The sequence below is a fragment of the Miniopterus schreibersii genome, assembly GCF_964146895.1.
Source record: "Miniopterus schreibersii genome assembly, chromosome: 6".
NCBI classification, from domain to species: domain Eukaryota; kingdom Metazoa; phylum Chordata; class Mammalia; order Chiroptera; family Miniopteridae; genus Miniopterus; species Miniopterus schreibersii.
The window spans coordinates 13,515,377-13,538,049 of record NC_138107.1 but is presented as its reverse complement, the minus strand read 5'-3'; the positions used below and the strand labels follow the sequence as shown (position 1 = coordinate 13,538,049).

The 22,673-nt window shown below is 52.2% G+C and overlaps 2 protein-coding genes across 6 annotated transcripts; both read right to left on the bottom strand.

Annotated features, from left to right (window-relative positions):
* Positions 1–1,626: 1,626 nt before the first annotated feature.
* CNPY3 (canopy FGF signaling regulator 3) lies at positions 1,627–10,844 on the bottom strand. Of its 5 annotated transcripts, XM_081140281.1 has the most exons (7): positions 10,594–10,829; positions 6,544–6,667; positions 6,005–6,062; positions 5,805–5,927; positions 3,918–4,040; positions 3,335–3,452; positions 1,627–2,323 (listed from the first exon to the last, which is right to left on the bottom strand). In XM_081140281.1, exons 1-7 carry the CDS (start codon positions 10,736–10,738, stop codon positions 2,106–2,108), a joined length of 909 nt encoding a protein of 302 aa, XP_080996407.1. In that variant the 5' UTR covers positions 10,739–10,829; the 3' UTR covers positions 1,627–2,105. The 5 variants fall into 5 exon arrangements, with proteins under 5 accessions (XP_080996407.1, XP_080996403.1, XP_080996406.1 ...); XM_081140277.1 differs by lacking the exon at positions 6,005–6,062 and having other exon boundaries at positions 5,805–5,901; positions 10,594–10,844; XM_081140280.1 differs by lacking the exons at positions 6,005–6,062; positions 10,594–10,829 and adding an exon at positions 10,408–10,528 and having other exon boundaries at positions 5,805–5,901.
* A 1,968-nt stretch (positions 10,845–12,812) lies between these two features.
* Positions 12,813–17,676, bottom strand: PTCRA (pre T cell antigen receptor alpha; the record flags this gene model as incomplete). The annotated part of the gene is made up of 5 exons (XM_081140637.1): positions 12,813–13,436; positions 14,070–14,114; positions 14,967–15,287; positions 15,767–15,799; positions 17,619–17,676. 5 exons carry the CDS (start codon positions 17,674–17,676, stop codon positions 12,982–12,984), a joined length of 912 nt encoding a protein of 303 aa, XP_080996763.1. The 3' UTR covers positions 12,813–12,981.
* Positions 17,677–22,673: the final 4,997 nt, after the last annotated feature.

The window sequence follows — 22,673 nt, the reverse complement described above, 5'->3', positions numbered from 1 at the left end:
GGGCAGCCACAGGCCAAAGAGCAAAGCAGTCACAGCCTCTGGTCTGGACCTGGCCTGGGATTGGGCCACTGGGCCAACACCCCGGTAAGGAGATAGATCTTTACCTCATCCTGCCCTAAGGATCAATAAAGCTTTGGGGACAGACATAAGCCAGGCACTGAAGTGTTGTGGGTTCGGGTTAGTGACAGAATGGGGGAATCAGAGACTGGTCACGAAACCCTAGAAAGCCAGGGGTTTGCAAATGGTTTTCCAGCTCTGGGTTCCAGCCCCTACCCAACCCGTCATTTCCTATGCTCAGAACAAAGTTGAGGATGGAACTTGAGTCTAGGCTGGAATCCCACAGCCCTTTTAACAGGGGTCAGTCCTAGAAATGGGGCAGTGGGGGACAGACTAAAAAAGTATCACCCTTCAAGGACCTGTTCTAAGCCTCACTGGCAGAGGGAATAAAATCCCAGTTTGTTCTACTCTCCCAGTTTGTTCTTGGCTGCCCCAACCTGGGAAAAGGGAAGAGGGGCTGAGCCCAGGCTACGAAGGGGCCCCTCACGGCCAGGAGTGCAGACCCCAGAGCCTCTTCACCAGCTGAAGAATCTGGGGCATTGCATCCCCTCCTGCCCACTGAGCCCAGCCCAGGAAGAGTGAGGGAGTCTCAGTGTGGGTGCTTCCAGGAGGACCGGTGGGGGTGCAGTGCTGGAGGGACCTCCCATCGTTCGCTCCTAAGAAGCAACAGCTGCTTCCTATTTTCCTTTTAAAAGGTGTGTTGGTGGAGGTGGGTTAAGGCCAAGAAACCAAAGCAAACCAGTTCAGTAAGAATCACACTGCCAGTGCCAGGCGTGGGGGGATGGTGCCCTGGCAGCTGTGGCGTAGTGGAAATACAATGGCTGGGCCCGCAGTCGGAAAACCAGCGTCTCAGTGCCCACTGTGCCCTTGACAGTAGGGCCTTGGGAATGCCCCTTGACTTGAGCCTCAGATTCCTTTTCTACAAAACGGGGTTAACAGTACCCAGTCCACAAGTGCAGGGTAGGGGTAACGCAAAGCCCCCTGCATAGCGCAGTTGTCATCACTACTGCTACTGGCCGCCCCAATCCCTGACCTCAGGACAGGCTGGGCAGATGCCTGAACCCCACCCCTCCAAGAGGCCAGCCTTCCCGTTCCTCCCCTGCTCCCAGAGAACACGGTGTAACCAGCTGTCGTTGGGGGACTGGGGCTCCAGGGACAACAGCGGGAGCAGAGTGATCAATCAGGGAACAAGGGTCGAGGCCAACAGGCAGGCCAGATGGAGGTGGGAATGCGAGGCAGGGGCCAGCAGAGTCACCGGGAACTCCACAGCAAATGGGAAGGCCTTGCGGGAGAGGGGAGGCGGGAGAACGGGGATGAGGGCAGCCAGGTGCTCAGGGCACAGGGAGGCCCCTCCTGGCCTGGGGAGCCCAGGGAGACCAAGGGCAGCAGAGGGGAAGGGCCAGAGCACTGCCCTGCGCCTCACCCCATGCCCTCACCCACCCTTGCCCCCCAAACAGCCTGGGCCCTCCCCATCCTCAGCCCCCAAGGCTGGAAGGTGAGGGGCAGGGAAGAGCAACAAGGGGCTCCAGGCCCCTTTGAGGGGCTGAAGGTGACTCAGAAATCAGAACAAAAAAGGCCAAAAGGTTTTTACTCTGTGAACCCTGGGGAGGGCCAGGCAGAGCACAAGGTGTCCACAGGAGGGGGAGAGAGGAGCTGGGGCCTGTAGTCTTGCTTTCCTGTGGGGGCAGGAGTGAGGGGAGATGAAGGCCAGATGTGCCCTCCCCACAGGGTCCAGAGGGCTCCAGTCCCGGGGCCCAGCGACACCTGCTGCTCCCGAGTTCACACTGAAGTTCTCGGCAGTCCTGAAATCGCATGGCCTGCCTGAAGCCTTGCCAGGAGAGAAATGCTTGGCGGAGGGAAAAGGCCAGTGCGGGCTGACCGCAGCTCTCTGAGTTCTTCCCAGAGCTGTGTCTGTCCCCGACAGGAAGAGGGCACAGCCGAGGCAGGAGGACCGAGGCCGGGACGGCTATCTTTGCCTGCCACAGTCGTGCTCCAGATTCTTCAACTTCCACGTCAGGGGTCTGGGTTCAGGGGATGCTGGGTTAGGCTCAAAGCTCATCAGGGGGGCTGTGTGTGAGGGGAGATGCCTTCTGGATGCCCTCATCCTCCTCGGGGCTGGGGTCTCCCTCGAGGCCACCCAGCTCCTTCCTCTGTTTGCTGCTGCCGCCACCAGATGCCTTGGCCCGGCTGCTCTTCTTCTTGGACTTCTTCCCTCCCAGGGCGGCTGTGTCCCCTTTCTTGCCGGACCACTTCTCTGCTAGGCAACCTGGAGTGAGGAGGAGAGACACCTCAACACACTGGTTTGCTGGGTGAGGAGCGCTGCTTGGGGAGCCACTGGGAATAGCAGCTGGAATTGGTGCCTGACGTCCGAGTCCCTATCTCCCATCTCACTGTGGCCCCCAGGCCCCTCGGGGGGCGTCTGAGTTCTCTGCGTGTTGTTCTGCACCTGGTTTTGGTGCTCTCACCCCACCCTGTCACATCAAGCTCCCTGAGGGCAGATATTCTATTTTTTTAAAAAAATAAGTTTTTATTGATTTTTAGAGAGAGAGGAAGGGAGAGGGAGAGATAGAAACATCGATGAGAGAGAAACACCATTGATCAGCTGCCTTCTGCATGCCCCCTAATAGGGATCGAGCCCACAACCCAGGCATGTGCCCAGACTGGGATTTGAACCGGTGACCTCCTGGTTCCTGGGTTGGCATTCAACCACTGAGTAACACTGGCTGGGCTCTATTTCTTTATTTTAATTAAATATATATATCTTTATTGATTTCAGAGAGAGGAAGGGCAAGGGAGAGAGAGGTAGAAACATCAATGATGAGTCATTGATCGGCTGCCTGCTGCACGCCCCCTACTGGGGATCGAGCCTGCAACTGGGCATGTGCCCTGACCAGGAACCAAACCTCGATCTCCTGGATCCTAGGTCGGTGCTCAATGGCTAAGCCACACCGGCCGGGCTATTTTAATTTTTTAAACTGATTTTAGAGAGAGGAAGGGGGAGATAGACAGATAGACCGACAGACAGACATCGACTGGCTGCCTCCTGTACACATCCTGGGGTCTACAACCTGCAACCTGGGTATGTGCCGTGGCCAGGAATTGAACCCATCACCTTTCGGTGTACAGGGCAATGCCCAACCAGCTGAGCCACCCAGCCAGGGCAACACCCTCTATTTCGTATTTCTTTTCCATTCTCTTCCTACCTACCTCCCCTGAGGGGGAGCAAACAATAAAATCAAGGGCCAACCCCCCTGCCTCCTCCCTCCCTCAAACTCACTGGCGTCCTTGCCCTTCAACACGTGGTTGGCGCAGAGGAACTGAGTCAGGTCCTCCTCTTGGTGGTTTCTGTACCAGTCCTCGATCACCTCCTCAAACTCTTCCACCAGCACGTCGCACTGTTAATCACAACGCCTCGTGTTGGCAAAGCCCCAGCGCTGGCTCGCTTCAGAGGAGCTCAGCAGAGCCCCACAGCCCACCGCAAGACAAGCAGGTGACTGGGGTTCTCCTGAGCAAACTGAAGCCAGGCAGGTGAGAGGACCAAAGTCCCTCAACCCTCTCTCTTTTTTTAAAAATGTTTTTATTAATTTCAGAGAGAGGAAGGGAGAGATAGAAACATCACTGATGAGAGTGAGTCACTGATCGGCTGCCTCCTGCACCCCCCCCACTGGGGATTGAGCCCAAAACCCAGGCATCTGCCTTGACTGAGAATCGAACCCTGACCTCCTGGTTCATGGGTCAATGTTCAACCACTGAGCCACACCGGCCGGACTCCCTCAACTCTTGGTGGCCTTCCTCAGCAGCAGAACCAGCCCCACCACCCCTGTGGGGCACAGGAGCCTCAGAGGGCGGAAGGGCCCTACCTGCTTCTTGAGGTCAGCCACCTCTGCAGAGGTCTCGTTCCATAGCTCGTAGGGGATGTCCATCACCACCTTGACCCCTTTGTGTACCAGGTTGTGTAGCGTCTCAAAAGTCTCTGACATGCCCTGGAAGAGGCGATAAGACATAAGAGGGAGAGTCCCTTCTCTACCTCCTGCCCTCCTCTCCAGGGGGTACAGGAGGCCCAAGGACCTAACTCTGAGAAGCCAAGATCCTCTAAGGCTTCTCACACTTGGCCCCACACTCCTCTTCACTCTTTTAGGCCAACCTCCCTTAACCCCCACATCCCCCCCCAAAACCTGTCCTGCCTCCCCACACCTCAGCCTTTCCAGAGGGTCTGCTGTTGCCCTCAGGCCCTCTGAACGTGTATTCCTCTCCCAAGAAATAAGTCTGTCTGAACGTATACTCCTCTCCCGGGAAATAAGTCTGTCTGAATGTATACTCCTTTCCCGGGAAATAAGTCTGTCCTGGCTCTTCCCCTGCACTGTGGCTGGGCACACTCACTCCTCCACATCCAGGCCCACTCCCTGCTACGGGTTCTTTCTAGGGCTTCTATCTTTCCTGGGAGGGAAGAGGGTATAGGTAAGGCAGGAAAGACTTTGTTCCATAAAATACCTTTCTGCCAGCTACCTAGGTTTCTCCCCGGGGACAACATTCTATCTATCTTTCGAAAGGTAATGTAAACAAATACAAGCCAACAGACGTAAGAACATACCCTCCTTGCCTCCACACCCCCCTTTTTTACACAAGCAGTAATATATCACACACACTATTCTGCACCTGACCTTTTTTATTTAGTAACGCACCTTGGAGATCATTTAGTTCAGTCCTTGAAGAGCTACCTCATTGTTTTTCAGTTATGTAAGAGTCCGCTGAACGGCCAATGAATTTATTTGGCCCTGCTCCTACTAGTGAATGGTTAGGTTGTTTCTAATCTTCTTGTTATGGAAAATAACTTTTAACATATTTACGTTAAGCAAACATGAATTCATTACCAACTAGAGTACAAAATCCATACAAATTTTATTTTATTTTTAAAGAATAGTTGATTGATTTTGAGAGAGAGGAAGGCAGAGAAACATCGATGTGAGAGCACAACATCGACAGGCTGCCTTCTGCATGGCCCCCCACTGGGGATCGAACCCGAAACCTCAGCAAGTGCCCTGACGGGGAATCAAACCGGGCGACCCTTTGGTGCACGGGACGCCGCCCAACCAACTGAGCCACACTGGTCAGGGCAAAATTAACACAAATTTAAAAGCTAAAACCCAAGACTTCTGCTGCCTGACACTAGCCCTCAAGGTTCCCCAGGGGTTCTGACTGATCTCCTTTGCGAGGAGGGGGCTTCAGTGGAGCAACGTGCCAGGCACTGAAGATGTAGAGACAAAGAAATACAGGCCTTTTTGTAAAAAGCTCATTCTCCAGTGAGAGAAGCATTCCTGCAGAGTAAGTGCCTTAAATGTCACAGGGGCACTCTGATGGAGGTTGAGGTAGGTGCCCTGTGGGCACAGAGGAGGGACAGGGTAACCACCATCCCCTAAGGGTCTCTGACATCTCCTCTAAACCCCACATCCTGACTTCTCCTGCACAAGTGCTTGAGGCCCCCTGGGGGCCGTGCCCTGGAGCACGTTTGCCTGTGGGAGACTGAGGCAGGACCCTGAAGAGCAGGCCCAGCCATTACGAATGTGCCTATTGCCATGGAAAAGTCAGGACACCCAGGAGAGGAGTGCAAATGGCAATCCATGAAGAATGGAAAGAAGCCAAGGAGGGAAGCTCCCAGGGCAGGATCTTTAAATCGCACCCACACCAGCAGACACACTTAGCCACAAGCAGCAGGCCCCAGCAGGGAGGAAGGACAAGCCCAATCCCACCTTGGCAAACCGGTTGCTACCAGTCCTCTCCTTGTGCAGGCTATAGTCCAGGAGCCTCTTGCAAATGGTCTCAGTGACTTCGATTAACCGTAAGTCCCTGCCAAGACAGCCGCACAAGAGGTGCTGAGTTCCCCACCCGGCCCCAGCGGGTGAGTGGTCGGTCCCTCCGGCCCTGCTACCCCAACACCTGCGCGTCTCACCAACGGGAAGTCAGAGCTGGAAGGAAGATAGGTCATCTGGTCTGGGTGCTCTGAAATGCTGGAACACAGACCAGAGAGACAAAATTTTAACAGCTCTACAAGAAGGAATTTTTTAATAAAGCTCAATGTTTCAGTAGATTTTTTTAATAAAGCAAAATGTATCAAATTTTGATGTTGAAATATTTCCTTTTGAAACGATCGTCACTGAAGGAAGTGTTTTGTTCATTGTTTGTTTGGTTTGTTTTTAATATTTATACCTGGCAAAATTAAAAGCTGGTAATCCTGTGTTACCGATATTTTAAAAATTGCATTGGTCCATGAAATCCAAGAGTCTGGGAATCACTGAGAAGGTCCAACAGTCTAGCTTCTACAGATGAGGAATCTGAAGCCAGAGCAGTTAAGGGACTTAGGAAGACCACCCAATTAGTTGGGATTAGAACCAGTGGGCAAATTTCGGTCTGGGTGGGTTTGCCCGGCTAGGAGGGAGAAGGGAACTCCAGGCTGCTGCAGGCCAGGCCGGTGGGTCCCCATTCACTTACGACTTGGTGTACTTGACTCCAGAGGCCTTCCGGTCCAGGATGCCATAGCCCGTGTCGATGACCTCCTTGGTCTTGCCAGTTTCCTCAAAGGCTGACTTCAGCTCCACGGCGACGTATTTACACACTGGGGGAGGGAGACAGCACAGCCTACTGAGTGCACACGTCTGTCGGGAGCCAGCTCCCAGCAAAACAGACTCAAGTCAGTGCCTCTCCCACACTGGGTGAGTCAGTGCTCAGGGCAGAGGAGGCGCCGGAGCACCCAATGGAGTCCTCTGGGTGAACCTGGCTCCGAGATCCACCGCCCCAGGTCCACTCTTGGCCTTTATCCCACTGACTTCATTTCTCTCAGCAACTTCCTGTCCTTTCCCTCTGCCCCCAACAATCATTTTGCTTTTAAAATTTGCAAACCTATAGAAAAGCTGAAAGAGTACAATGAATATATACCTTCCATTCATATTCAACAGTGGTTAATGATTTATCAACAGCTCTCTCCGCCATATAACATAAAACAATGTGACAATTTACGGAGTGGGCCAAAGTAGGTTTACAGCTTTTACAAATAAATAACACAATAATTAATAAATAATACAAGAATAAACCGTTTTGCATACTCACAACTGTAAACCTACTTTTGGCCCTCCCGTATACACTGTTTTTTGTGTTTTTTTGGTATACATTGTTTTTGCTAAGCCGTTTTGAAAGTTAAGTTGCAGACATCATGATCATTCATCTCTAAATATGTCATCACATATCTCCTGAGAACAAGGACCTTCTCCTGCCTAACCGCAAAACAACTCTGATACTCGGAAAATTAACAATAATTCCAAGGTCATCTAATACTTAGTCCATATTCAAATTTCCCCAACTGTCCTCTAATGTCTTATATGACTGTTTTATCACTGGATTTCTTATGTTGTGCCAGCACCAGCTCTCAATTCCTGCAAAGTTAATTTGATCGATCCCCTCCAGAGGCCGTTTCTACTGCTTCTGTACATTTATTTCCTCATTTCCTCTTACTCTTTTCCTCAAATAGTTATTAAGCAACTCATACGTGTCAGGTACTGCCTGGTGATACAGAAATAAAAACAAGGTTCCTCCCTTCCAGAGACTCAGTCTAATGGAGCAGAAGGAAGTATAAACAAGTAATTCTCACTGCATAAGGAGTGCTAACACCGAGGTGTGAAGTACCTCAGGCCTTAGGAAAGTGCTTATTGCCCTCGAGGGGCTTTGGGGATTTTCTCCCAATCTCTACATAAAAGCCTCCTCCCCCAGGAAGCCTTTCCGGACTAATCCTGCCTACTCTTTTTTTTTTAAATCCTCACCCGGAGAGGAAAGGGGGAAGAGAGAGAGAGAGAGAGAGAGAGAGAGAGAGAGAGAGGGAGGGAGGGAGAAACATTGATGTGGGAGAGAAACATCGATTAGTTGCCTCCTGTACACACCCTGACTGGCGATTGAACCCGCAACCTAGGCATGTGCACTGACAAATAAATCGAATTCGCCACCTTTTGGTGTATGAGATGACATTCCAAACAACTGAGCCCCGGGGATAGTGCTAATCCTACCTGGTTCCATCTTGGGGCTGTGCAGAATCCATGTTCTCACTAAGGGCCTTGGGTCATTTCATGTGTCTCTGTGCAAGGTAATCATTTTTCTGGCTCCTCTGCCCCCTTCTCCCAAGCCCTAAATATGTGTCTCTTTGGCTACAAGAGTACCCAAAGCGAGTTCATGTCCTGGATTTTTTTCTGTACTCCTCTAGTCCGGGACTGTGCTGGATACACGATAAATACTGCTGAGGGAGACTGTGGTTGAGCAGCTTCTGATGCCTCTGAATAGAATATAGTCTGCAGGCTAGTGCCATCAGCGTTATTGTAACACTGACGGCAGAGTTTGGTAGAAATCTGATTAGCACCAAAACAAATACATCCCCTGGAGGCTTGCTTGGTAAAATTTTAGAACCTATACATTACTAGATGGCTTGGAGAACTTGGAACACACAAAGGGCCCAGAGAGGAAAGGGGGAAGAGAGAGAGAGATAGAGAGAGAGAGAGAGAAACATTGATGTGGGAGAGAAACATCGATTAGTTCCTCCTGTACACACCCTGAACCTGCAAACTAGGTATGTGCACTGACAAATAAATCGAACTCGCCACCTTTTGGTGTACGAGATGACATTCCAAACAACTCCCTGGCTCTGCAGCGAGGCCCACCTGGGCTCCCTCCCCTCTTCTGTCCTGTACTCTGTGCAAGGTAATCATTTTTCTGGCTCCTCTGCCCCCTTCTCCCACACCCTCAACATGTATTCCAGTCCCAGGAGGTTGGAACCCATCATCAGCCAAAACCTCGATTCTCACCTCTTCCAAACCTTACCTCTTCAAGACCCGCTCTGGGGATCCCACCCAGAGCCAGGGTTGGAGGAGACTCATGGCACAGACCCCAGACCCTCATGGATATGCACCTACTCTTTTTCTGGGCAAGTTCTGCTTCCTCTGTGCCAAGGCCTGTTCCACTCAGGCTACTGAGCCAGGAGGCAGGCTTTGTGGGCCAGACACAGTCAGCATTTAATGACAAAGGTGTAACAGTAACAAATAAAAGTAAATATACTATTAAAGGAAGCTAAGGGTTGGAGTTTTCCAAGCCTGTGACTGAAAATCCCCCTTAAAGTAATCTTTCTTGGTTACCTACAAAATAAGGTTGGCCTAGAACGATCTCAGGTCCTTGCCAGCCCTACACTTCTGTGAGCCTGTGGATGCCTCTAAGGAAAAGAAATGTGAGCTCCTGAGGCTGTGAGAACAATAAGAGAAACAGAAGGGGCTCTTTGGGATCAGAATAAAATAGAAAACAGAGAAGAGGAAGTGAAACCCCCAAAGGACGTGGGTTAGGACTAGAAGAAGAGGGAAAGGAAAGCATCATAACCCTCTGACTCTACTCAAGGGGGCGAGGGAGAGGGGGACAGGCTGGGCCGCCTACTGGGAGACCCACCAGTGAAGCCGCCCATCTCTGAAACAGCTCACCCTTAATCTCTCAGGTGGAAGGATTATGCATCCTAAACCGCCCCCCCTTCCCAGGGTTTAGGGAACATCTGGCCTGCTGCAGGCTTTGGATTGGGATGAAACTGATTTATAGCCAACTTTTTGGATGGCCTGGGGTTAGAGAGGAGGGAAGGAAGGAGTGGCTGTGAAGGCCTGAGGAGAAATGGAGGGAAGAAAACCGGCCGGTCACAGTCCTGGATGGATGCTTGGTGTGCCAGCACTCCTCTCCCCTCCCCCCCTTCCCTCTCCCTCTAAATTCCACGCCTACACCCTTATGTCTTTGGGATGCTCCCCTTCTCCATTTTCCTAAAATCTCCCTTCCTTGAGAAGTTCCCCCAGGTTCTACTCTTTTCCCAAAGTGACCCCTTAAGCCCCAGACCCTCCCCCTCCCTCCACACACCCACCCCAGCCCCCGTTTATTTATATTTATTCCAAAAATATCAGAGAGAAGGTCTCTGCCCCCAAGGAGCTCCCAGCCAGCCAGGGAGACAGCCAGTTACGCAAATCAGGCTGCGGCCGGGGCAGAGCGAGGAGCCTCAGGTTCCTCCCCCGGACCAGTCACAGGGATCTTTTCAGTTCCCCAAACTTGGCCTCTGCATCTGTGGTTTCCTGAGCGGGACCCTCTCTCTTTTCACTTCTCTCCACCCGGCCAAGTCCTACTTACTCTCTCGTGCTTGCTACACGAAGCCGCAGGCCGACTTCTCTCTGCACCCAGCCTGTGCCCCCATCCCTGCGAGGCGGGCCTAGCTGCTCCCCACCCGGCCCCAAGCCCCGCACCTCCCCAGGCCCCGCACCTCCCCAAGCGCCGCGCCTCGCCCATCACGGCATCTCCTACCCCGACGGAAACTGCTCGTTTCTACGGATCCGTGAGCTCCAGGTGCACCGAGACCCGATCTCTCGCCCGCCCCTGCATCCCCAGCGTCGGGCTCGGGAGCCAGGACCTTCCGCGCCCCCCGCCCCCCAGCGTTCCCCGCAAGCCCGGCCCCTCCGGCAGGACCGTCCCGCGGGCCCGCCCCCTCACCTTCGCATTTGCTGGGCAGGCGGACCCAGTCGGTCTCCTCGGCGTGGGCCTGGCCCGGGCCCAGCTCCGGGCCGGGCGGGAGCAGCAGCAGCAGCAGCAGCAGCGGGAGCAGCAGCAGCCAGCGGGCCCCAGGCGGAGGCTCCATGGCCCAGCCCGACCGGCCCGCGCGCCGCGCTTCCCGCGGGGGCGCGCGCTGCACCCGCGCCTCGGTCCCCGGCAGCGGCGAGCGCCGGGCCCGCTCCCTCTCCCGCCGCCTCGACCTGCCCCAGAGCCTGGGATCGCCCAATGGGCTTTTCGGGGTTCGCTGTCTAGCAAATGGAAGGATGATCTTTTTCCGGTTGGGGCCAATGAGAGAGAGGATGGTGTCCCCAGTGACCAATGGCAACACCGTTCCCGCCTCCTGGAGGCTATGGGCGGGGCTGGAGGACCCGGGCTCGGGAGGGGCGGGCGGCGGGGCCGAGCCGGGGGGCGCGGCGCGCAGGTCCTAGAAGATGGGGGGGGGGGGGGGGATGGCTGTCTTCCCTGCCTTCTCCGCCCCCTTCACGTCACTTCCCCCCTGGGGTCCTAATGCTGCGAGCTCCTATGGAGCACCAGTTTTTAAGTTTTATGATTATTGTTGTTGTTGTTGTTGTTACTGCCAGTCGCTCTAGTAGGAGCTGTGGGTGAGACCGGGACGACTCCGAACAGTCCCCGGCTCTCCCCAGCTTGCTTCGTGCCCAGCGACCCTAGATTTGTCCCAGTGAGAACTAGAACACGTCGCTTCCTATCTGAGCCTCGGTTTCTAGCTATCCGACGACTTCGTGATCCTTCCAGCAGCTCTTCGAGGCTGGCCTGTTGCTGGGAAGTTCAAATAGCATATTGGAGTGAAAGCTCATCGAGCAGACTGTGAAAAGCTCACGCATTAATTTTTCTGTAACACCAGCCCTTTCATGCCCTGGTATTTATTTCTTTGCATTCTGAGCTCCCAGAAGGCAGGGACTTGTTTTATCTGGGCCCAGGAGCCCTCCTGAAAAGTAACGTTAAACCAGTTTCAGTGCAGATTTAGAGTCTGGGGCAGGGCAGGATTGGGGGAATTGGGGCACAATGGGGAGGGCTGTTGAAGCTAAGGGGAGCCCTTCTCAATTCCAGAATGAGAAGGCATTTAGAGAGGCAAGGATTAGTGTGGCAGGAGCCCCGAGCTCAGCATCGGGCTGAGAGCTGGGAAGGGATGACTGCATAAAGTCTGAGGCTATGGCTGGACATGCCCCGACCCTGACCCAGCCTACCCCCTCTCAGTCTGTGTGTTGGGGAAGGAGCAGGCCCTGTGGGGATGGTGGACAGATTCATCCCTAGAGGTTGTGGGACACCCTTACCCCCAATAATCCGAAAAGAGGTGGGAGAATCTTCTTACAGGCTGGTGAGAGGTGGCCAGTGGAGGAGACAGTGAGGGTTTTCATGGACTAGCAGCTAAGAGGGCACAGAGGCTTGAGGAAGCTGGGGGGCGGGGGTGTTAGAGCATCGTTCCCCACCTATACCTGGGGGAAGACCAAGGTAGCACCACTGATCCAATAGACTGTCCTGTGCTGCCCAGGGGACATCTAGATTCACATGGAAGCACCCAGAGATTCTTGGGCTGATTTACTGAGAGGAATGCCTGGGCAGGGCAGTGCTGGAGGAACAGGGGACACACAGGCTACACTCCATCCTGGGAGCCTCATATTCTCAGCTCAAGGACTCTTTACAAAACAAAACAAAACAAAAAACCTCTTTAGTGCCTGACTCAGAGCTGATGCTCAATGAATGTTTGTGAAATGAATAATGACCCTTAATTGATTAATAAGTGTAAGTTCGGAATTACCACCAGTGCTCTTGGCATTGGACTACTCCCGTTATTCTGGGATACTAGCCCTGCTCACTTCTGTCCAGTCTGTACAAGACTGCACATCAGGCCAGCACCCCGCCTTCCTGGGTTCCTAGGCCTCTGGCCCTGACCTCTCACAGTGCCTGGGCCAGGGTGAGGAGACAGAGGAGGAGCCTTACCCCATGCCTAGCTGTGGGTCAGGGAGACAAAGGTGGGACAGTGTCCTCCCCAACCCCCAGCCCCACTCTGCAATTCCCAGGGTCTGGCCCTCAGGAAGCCCTCTTCCTCAGGCAGCCCTCCCAGATTTCTGCCTCCTCTAAATCTGCCCAATTCCCTCCTCCAAGGAGACATGAATTGAAACAGTTTTCATCTGCTTGTGTCATTTAAGTTCTTTAATTGTCCTCAGTTTTCTGCACCCCAAATGTCCCAGTGCCTGGGGTCAGAGGACCTTACCCACTGGTAGACAGAGGACCCGTCTGGCCAGTGCACCAGTCACCACCCTCAAGGGGCTCCGAGTCTGACGGGCGAGACGCAGCATTTCTTTCCCCTCAGAAAGGCCTCAGTCTGAGCGGGGGCAGAGCCGGGCCCCCAGGAGGAGGCGGGTCGCCCACAAACCCTCCAGGGCTGGAGCCGGGATGCGGAGGGCGGGTCCTGAGCCACCGGCCCAGGCAGGGTGCGCAGCGAGCGTCCCCTCCTCTGCGGAGCGGCTCCCGCGGGGATCGGGACCCGCAGGGCGGGCGTGAGCCCCGCGGCCGGCCGGGGGCTGCGGAGCCTGCGGGGCGGACGGTCTGAGCGCTCGGCCTCCCGCTGCGGCGACCGCTGCAGGGCTCTCCCGGCGGCCGGGGCTGCGGGCGCGTGGCGGGCGCGGGGAGCCGGGGCTCGGGCTGGCGCGTCCGGGCGGGCGTGGCGCGGAGGCGGCTGCAGGTCAGGAGCAGGTCAAACAGCAGCAGCTTGAAGAGCAGCAGCCGCAGCGCCCCCAGGCGCAGCGCGGGGCCCCGCGTGCCTGCGGCGGGAGAGGGAGCGGGTGGGGCCCGGGGGCGCCTCCTCCCGCCCCGCCCCGAGCGTGCCCGAGGAGAGGGGCCAGTCCTCCGCCCTCGCCGGTCCTCCTCCACGCTGTCCCCCTAATGCAGGGAAAGGCCTTCCTGGCGTCTAACCTCAACTCTTACTGGTAATAATAACAGATACCTGCCTGGCCTTCATTTTATTCTATTCCCCCCAAACCAGGGGCATGGAGGCCCCGCAGGAGCGAGCATCCGAGGCAGAGAGGAGCCAGCTCAAAAGTCTCCATCTGGCCAGGAGGAGAACCCGACTGGTGACTGTGCCCAGCGGGTGGTGGGACTTTCCACCCCCCAGACAGTCTTGGGAGACTCCCAAAGCTCTGATGCTGAGCCCGTGCCCCTGGGCTGCCCACGGAGCGCTTCATGGACCCTTCTGTTCGCTCTCACCTGTGCTTCTCAACCGGTGTCCAGGAACTGGACTGGGGCCAGACGACCTTGCCCACTGGTAGACAGAGGCCCAGGCTGGCCAGTGCACCAACCCAGCAAGTCAGCCTCCTCCTCAAACACCTCCCAACCCCCAGTAGGACCCATCGGGCCAGAGCCCAAGGGAGTCTAAGCTGCTGGTCCCCAGTACTCACCCCTGAGCGGTTCCCAGAGACAGGTCCTAGCTGAAGAAGTCTCTCCTGACAGCCAAGGAGAAGGGAGTGAGATTTGGGATGCTGTGCCCTCCACCCCAGTGCTACGCCCAGGCCCTGACACAGGCATGTTGGATAAATGGACAAATGAACCAGCAGTGGGAACGCTGAGCCCATTTGCCTCAAGTCCTCTGAGGGGCCCAGATCTCCCTCACTCCCTGCTGTCCCCTGTTCTGTGTCCCCTGGAGGCCTTCTTTGGAAGGCAGAGCATTTGTTCAACACACATTCCCATTTGGAAGGTGACAAAACTAACATAATCCAAAAAGAGGAAGGAAGTCATCTGGTTATTAATGAAGTAGTAATAATAGCTCGCTTTGGACACATTACTTAACTTCTCTGTGCCTGTAAAAGAGGAAAATTATATGACCTACTTCATAAATGTAAAGTGTTTACAATAGTTCCTGGCATAGAGTAAACACTGAATAAGTAAGTGATAGCAATTTATTGTTTAATTATTGTTTTGGTTCTAATAGGTAGGGTGTCCTACGTAGGGTGATATCTAGATATTAATCCTAGGTATATAGAGAGAGATGCTAGCCCTAGGTAATAGGGTTCAAATATATACCTTGGTATATATCTCAATCCTAGGAAGGAGGAGGCATTATTGGAATGACGCAGCAGAGCCTGAATTGAATAAAGTGTCACGGTTGTAAATCCCAGGCCTCAGGGCCCTGAGGTGACCCTGCTGTGAGCCCAGGCATCACCTCACCTAGATGGTCTGCACTGGACACCCTTCATTCCCCCACGGTCTGGGCCTGCCTTCCCTCCCACCATATCCTGGTTCCAGGGTGTGCGAAAGGGGTAGGGGGGCATACACAAGGCCCCAGGCTCCATCCCCACCTGAGAGCTGTAGGGGCTGTGTGCTCTGGCTGTGGTCCCCAGCCCCAGGCCCGGTGTGGCAGACCAAGGTTTCCCAGGATGCCAGCTCCTCAGAGGGCAGGGATAGCTGGGCCAAGCTAGTCCAGGTGCCGTCTGCAGCTGGGGAAGGGCCATAGATGAAGGCGTCCAGTGCACTGCCATTGCCAGCTGAGAACCAGATGGGGCTCTCAAGGCCAGGGGGTGCAACATCGAGGACCAGGCAGACCACCAGCATCTGCTGCTTCCCGTCCACCAGCAGCGTGATTGGTGGGGCCAGCGAGGGGAAGGGCGTGTCACCCACACCTGTAAGAGAGCATGCACCTGTGGGGGACTAGATCTGTGCCCTCCTGGGCCGCATCTCATTGTAGGTTTCTATGTTTATACCTGTCCATTCACCATCCACCTGTCCTTCCACCCTCTCACGCCTCCTCTCTCTTTGCGTTTACCCATCTAGATGCCCTTCCTTCCCTCTCCATCCCTTATTCACCCATCTACTCACCTACCCCTTCTTCCATCACCCGTGTTTCCTACATCCACTCTCTCTACTTTCCATCTTGACCTCCCTCCCTCCCTCCCTCCCTCCCTCCCTCCCTCCCTCCCTCCCTCCCTCCCTCCCTCCCTCCCTCCTTCTCCCCTCCCTCCCTCTCCTATTTATCATATCTGAACCTTTCCATGCAAGGCACTGAGGATACAACATTAATTAAGATATTGTCCCTTCTTTCAAAGAACTCAGTCTCATGGGCAAGACAGCAGATATGTAAACAAACACTTATATATAATACCTTGTTGTGCCAGCCTCAGGAGAGTGGTTGCCTCTGGGGAGGAAAGGAAGGAAATGTGATCTGGAATGAGACCAAAGGGGCTTCAAATGTATCTGTAACTTTGTTTCTTTAAGAAAAATCGAATTCAAATATGGCAAGGTTACATAACCATTTGTTAATGTGAGTGGAATATGCACCGTGTTTGTTGTATTATTTTAGATTGTTTTCTGTAAGTCTGTAGTGGTTTTTTTGTGTATTTTTTTTTTCAATCCTCACCCAAGGATTCAAGAATGGTTAGAGAGAGGAATGGAGACCGAGAGGGAGAGAAACATCAATGTGAGAGAGAAACATCGATTGGTTGCCTCCAGCATGTGCGCTGACTGGGGATTGAACCCAAAACCTTTTAGTGCCTGGGACAACGCTCAACTACCTGAGCCACAACTGCTGGGCTGTAGTGTTGTTGTTTTTTTAAAACAGCTTTGTTTATATATAATTCATGTGCCATACAAATAATCTATTTAAAGTGTATGTCTGTTTTACTTCATAATTAAAAAACAAAAACAAGTCATATGGGCACTGCAAACATCTGTCCTGTATTTTCCAGAATAATCCTAATTTTCCACAAACTTATTCTTTTCAGTAGAGATGACTCATTTAATATATAACAAAATGTTTTGGGTTTTTTGTTTTTTTTTTTGAATAGTTGGATATTTGTCATATAAATGAGATCTCAAAGGTTAAAACCTCCAAACAAATTAAAACTGTGAGTTAAGTGCAGCCAGGCCAAAGCAATGCCCAGGGTGCAAGGAAGGATGCCAGGGTATCTTTTGGGGATGTAGGGATTAGGGGTGTTCATGTAAGATTTCTTGAAGGTCAAATAACTGACCTAGTAGAACTCAGGATTTGAACTCAGATCTCTGTGGTTCCAAATCCCACAGTTCACACCACTTGGAAGGATGACTGAGCTTTTGCTACGTGACCAAACCTGGGATGTGACCTCGGATAGAGTTTGTTTGTCTCATTCACTTAATATGCCGAGTCTCAGTTATCCCATCAATATAATGGGGTTAATAACATCAGTCCCACAAAATTGTTGTGAAGAATAAAGTTGATGGATGTAAAACATTATTGCAGATGAGTATTAGTATTATTATCAATACTAATATTAATTAGGTATTGCACACAAAGGGAGTAGAGAATGCTGGGAGTGAGCTGCAGGGGCCACAATCCCCTGAGCCTCCTGTACAGATGGAGACACTCCCCAAGTGAAGTTAAGCATCTTCCGCCCCCACCGCACCTGCTTCTAGATGAAGCTGGAATTCTCAAATTCCAGTCCTTTGGCTCCAGCCTTGACCTTTGGGGGACTGGGTGTAAATACACCTGGGAAGTAACTGAGGCCTTGGGACTTCTCCCGAGAGCCCACTGGTAAGGGGGAGCTGGGAGTGAGCACGAGACTCTGAGCCCTGTTGGAATAGGGCTCCCTGAGGGCAGGAGACCTGGACAGGAGAGTACCTCACAATGTTGCCCATGTCCCATCGCCTCATATCACATAATACAGCCCTGGCTACCCAACCCCGACCCCCGTGGACACCCATCCAGCTTGCCCTTGTTTCTCGATACCTCCAAGAGACGACTGCTCTCCCTACCAACACTGCGGACTCCAGGGGAGCAGGACTTGGGGCCCCAGAGCAAGGTAGCTGGGAGGTAGAGTACCATGGGGAAGGGGAAGATGGGCTTCTGGTGAGACCCTCCCCAGGAGGCCCCAGATGCCTGTTCTGCCTCCTGCACCTCACCCACACCGGAGGCCCAGAGGCAAAGAGTGGTTTGGGCCAGGCGCACAGGGCACAGAGAGGGAAGCAGGGAGGGGACTCACCTGTGGGCAGGGCTGGACACCCGAGGGCCAGCAGAAGCAGCAGCCACGTCCAGGCCATGGCCCACCTGAGAGGAGACAGGACACAGCTGCAGACCTGAGGTGTGGGCTGGGGGAGCAGGCACCCACAAGACTGCCTCCCAGGCCACAGGCCCAGCTGCGCCTCAGCTGCTCCACCACCGAGCCGTTTCCCTGGTGAGGGGCCCCTCCCACTGCACCCGGCCCCCAAACCCGATCCTCTCCCAAGCAGCCAGGGAACAGGGTGCCACTCCCACGGCAGGAGCTGGGTGCCCGCACTCCCTCGCATCTGAAGAGCCCCTTACAGTCCCTGGCCCTGCCATCTACAGACAAGGGCTTAATACACAGCACTGCATTCCCCCCGCCCAGCCACTGTGAGCTCCGCGTCACAGGTGGGGCCACCCAGGCTCAGAGGGATTGAGTGACCTGCCCCAGGCCGTACAGCTGGCGGGTAGCAGAGCCAGGGCTGGAACTGTTTCCTGACGGCTGGCCTTACTACAGCCAAAAAGCCCAATAAACTTATGCCCATGTTGTTACACCTGCCCCTTTTAAATAGAATGTCTTTTTCAGAGCAGTTTCAAGTTCACAGCAAAATTAAGCAGAACGTTCAAAGATTTCCCATATATTCCCTGCCCTGTCACATACCCCACCCTTTTAAAATAAATAAATAAACTTTTAATAAACATCATTTTCAATGACCCCACTAAATTTTAGCTAGATGTCATTTTGACCCTAAAACTTCCCATCTAGGTATATACCCTAATGAAATGAGAGTCGGTCATTATAAGAGAAAGACTTATGCACAAAATGTTCTTTGAAGTATTACACCTAAAACACAAGAGCAATCGCAAAGAACCTCACTGTTCAGTGCTAGGGAGGGTTAAATGAATTCACGTTTGGTGTATTTATGTTAGTGAATATTATACAGCAGCTTTTCAAATCATGTTTTCAAGGAACGTTTAGTGACGCTCTTTGACTAGGGTTCGGTTCGGAGTGTGGGCTGCGGAGGCCGAACACCTGGCTCCCAGCCCTGCCCGGGCCATTCTGGAATGGTCTGACCTTCACCGAATTACTTGCTTTCTTAATTCTCAATTTCTTCACGTACCATGAGGATAATACCCCCTCGAAGGGGTCCTGTGATATTTAAACAAGACAAGCCACGAAGCGGCTCAGCATCCTCTTTACACAGCAAGTCCTCGAGTAAGGGTTTCGCTGGTGTTTCCCTGGGACATTGACGAGGGAATGAAACCGATCCCCGGCGGGGCCTCTCTGTGTGGGTTCCCACGTTGTCCCCACGTCTGCCTGGGTTTTCTCCGGGGACCTGGGTTTCCTCCCACATCCCAAAGGGGAGGCGAACTGAGCATCTGCACTGTCCCAGTCCGAGTGAGTGTGGCTGCGGGTGGTTCCCCCAGCGACGGAAGGGCGTCCAATCCAGGGCGGGTGTCCTGTCCCCCTGGCGCCCTGGGCTGCTGGGATGGCATCGGCCACCTGTGACCCTGAACTGGATTAACTGGGTTGGAAAATAATTATCTTATTTGTTTTTATCGACCTTTGAAAAATGTATGTATGGTTCACATTTATTTCAACCTTTAATATTAGAAGTGCTTTGGGTCTCAGAAGTTTCATGATGTTCTTGTGACCAGAGATATGCTGTAGAAACATAACTCTCGTTTATATCAATTAGCTTATGGTAAAGATTAGTTTCCTTCTGCATCATTTTGCTTCAAGTCACAGTTTCCAAGAACCTATTGACGTTGAAGACAGTTCATAGTAAGAAGTCATAAATGTTCTCTCTATCTTTATATGTGTGTATACGTAGTTACATACACAGAAAGTTTAAACAGGTTACAAATCTAAGTAGAAACCATATACTGTACCCAGTTTTGTATGAGAAATGTGTAACTATTCCTAAAAGGAAGCCCATCAAATGTTAACAATGTTATCTCTGCACGTTAGGATTTTGGGTAGTTTTTTATTTTCATTTTTATAATTGTTTATTTCTCAAATTTTCTACAATGAATCTGTATTATTTTAAAAATCAGGAAATAAACAGTATTAAAAATAAAACTACAGATGTACTACAGTTTATTTAGCCTTTCCTTTAAATCGTTAGACATTTGAGTTTTCCAGTTTGGGGTATCAGATATCTTCTTTTAATTTTTTATCCTGACCTGAGGATATTTTTTCCATTGCTTTTCAGAGTGGACGGGGGTGGAGGGGAGAGAGAGAGAGGGAAACATCAATGTGAGAGAGACACATCAATTGGTTGCCTCCCGCATGTTGCCCTGGGGATCGAGCCTGTGACTGAGGTACGTGCCCTTGACCGGAATCAAACCCCAGACCCTTCAGTGCGAAGGCCAGCGCTCTAACCACTGAGCCAAACCGGCCAGGGCAGGAGCAATGGATATCTTTGTTCATAAAGAGTTTTCCAGATTCATACTGATTTCCTTAAAATTATTGGCTTAAAGGTCTTTAATTTTTTGATTAACTTAAACATTTTAAGCTGTAGTAAAGTACACATAACATAAAATTCACCATGTTAACCATTTCGGGTTTTTAAAAATTTTTTGTTTTTTTAAGTATATCTTTATTGATTTCAGAGAGAGGAAGAGAGAGAGAGAGAAACATCAGTGATGAGAGAGTCGTCATTGATTTGGTTGCCTCCTGCATGCCCCCGACTGGGGACGGAGCCCCAAACCAGGGCATCTGCCCTGACCAGGAATCGAACCCCGATCTCCTGGATCCTAGGTCGATGCTCAACCGCTGAGCCACGTCTGGCCGGGCTTTGTTAACCATTTTAAAGTGCACAGTTCACTGGCATTAAGTACATTCACTTTAATGTACAACCATCACCACCACCCTTCTCCAGAAGCCTTTTCATCTTGCAAAACTGAAACTACTCATTAAACACTCTAACTCTCCATTCCTTCTCCCCCACAGTCCCTGGCAACCAACATTCTTTCTGTCTCTGTAAATTTAACTACCTCATGAAGGAGGAATTATACAGAATTTGTCTCTTTGTGCCTGGCTTATTTCACTTAGCACAATGTCCTCAAGGCTCATTATCCATGTTGTAGCATGTCAGAATTTCCTTCCTGTTTAAAAAAATATGTTTTAGAGAGACGGAGAGAGAAACATCAAGTGGCTGCCTCCTTCATGCCCCATACTGGGGATCAAACCAGCAACCCCGGCAGGTGCCCTGACTGGGAATCGAACCCGTGACCTCTCGGTGCAGGGGACTGCTCTCAACCAACTGAGCCACCCCAGCTAGGGCTCCTTCCTTGTTCAGTGCTGAATAATACTCCACTGTATGTGTATACTACATTTTGCTTCTTACCCATTCATCTCTCAAAGGACATTCCTCAACGGTTGCTTCCACTTTTTAGCTGCTGTGAATAATACCACTGTGGACTCGGCTGCACAAATATCTCTTCAGGACCCTGCTTCCCATTCTTTTGTGTATCTACCCAGAAGTGGAATTGCGGGATCATCTGATAATTTTAATTTTAATTTGATAGTGGCCATCCTAATGGGTGTGAAGCGGTATCTCACTAAGGTTTCAATTTGCATTTCCCGATTGATTAACGGAGCACCTAAAGCCCCCGTGTTTTAAAGCTCCCCGATACACGCCTGCTATACTAATTTACATTCCACCACCACGTACAAAAGGCCCACTTCATCCCCAGCAGCAGTTGGCATTTCTTGGAAAACACACACACAATCCTTAATTTAATCATTTAAAAATAGTATAGCACTTCTCTGATCACATGACTTCCCCACTTAGTTGCCTCCTTCACTGTTCATTGTCCTCCGGTATCCCTGTCTTTGTAAGAGCTTTCACGTATTGAAGAGACCAACACTTGGCTGGAGCCATTTTCCAATTCACTAACTACTGTTAATCTCACTTTAAAAAAAAAAAAAAGACCCAGACCTGCAGTTTTTTGTTTTGTATGATTCAGCTCATGCCTTTTAAGCCTAGGAAGCCCTCCTCCCTCTAGAGAACCATATAGTCTCACTTTAAAAAAAATTGATTTGAGAGCGAGAGGAAGGGAGAGAATCATCGGCCGTTGTTTCACCCATCGGCGCACCCGCTGGTCGATTCTTGTATGTGCTCTGCCCAGGGATCCTGGGGCGTCAGGACGACACTAATCAACCGAGCCCCCAGCCAGGGCATAGTCTCGCTTCTGCTGTCTTTCTGTGCCATCTAGTTTAATTCCAGCCCCTCACCTTCAATTTAACTCCATCAGGAATTCCTTTCGGTGTATGAGAGAAGATGTGCATCTATTTCCCCCCCCAAAGAGCTAATCAATTATCCCAGGATTATTAATTGAATAATCCTTCCTGTCCCCATTATTTGGGAAACGTTTTTTATTATATATTAATAATGTCTTTTACATTGGCAGGTTTATGTCCTTCTGGCTCCTATTTCTTTATTCTGGTGCCAGCTTCCCCACATTTCCCTTTGACTATTTTATTAATCCCCCATGATTCTTTATAATAATCGTGTCGCTTACCCCCTCGGAGGTCCTGAGGGAACCCCCCCCAGCCCGGCATGGCTCGGGCCCCGTTACCGCAGGGCGGCCTGGAAGCCTCAGGCGCCTCCACTTCCCAGGCACGGCCGGCCAGGTGCACACTGTCGCCGCCACCGCCGGTTCCCGCCCAGAGGGGGAGGGAGGGAGGCAGGTGTCCCTAACGACTCTCCCGCGCTCCAGCCTGGGAGGTGCTGGCCCAGGCTCAGCTACCACATTACAGATGGGGAAGAGCCCTCTGACCTCTTTTGGGTTTCAACACCTTCCCTGGGAGAGGAAGGTGGAGACCCCACCGCTCTCTGGGGGCACCTGGTGCTGCAGCTACTCTTCCCGGGGCCGCTCCAGCTCCCTGGCCCAGGTCGGCTGGAAGCTTTCCTCGTCTGCTCTCACACGGGTTCCCTCCTGCCAGGACCCCAGCTGGTCCAACATGCCCTTGCCCAGGCCCTGAGGATGTCATTATACGCTGGCCTGAGATCCCCGAGCTGAATCCCTTTGCTGAGCTCCTCACTTG

Coding starts and splice junctions, on each gene's coding strand:
- CNPY3 (XM_081140281.1), bottom strand. CDS start 10,738: ATGGAGCCTCCGCCTGGGGCCCGCTGGCTGCTGCTGCTCCCGCTGCTG. Junction 4,041..5,804: donor GTAGCAACCGGTTTGCCAAG/GTGGGATTGGGC, acceptor CGCCTCTTCCAG/GGCATGTCAGAGACTTTTGA. Junction 2,324..3,334: donor GTTGAAGGGCAAGGACGCCA/GTGAGTTTGAGG, acceptor TCCTCACTCCAG/GTTGCCTAGCAGAGAAGTGG.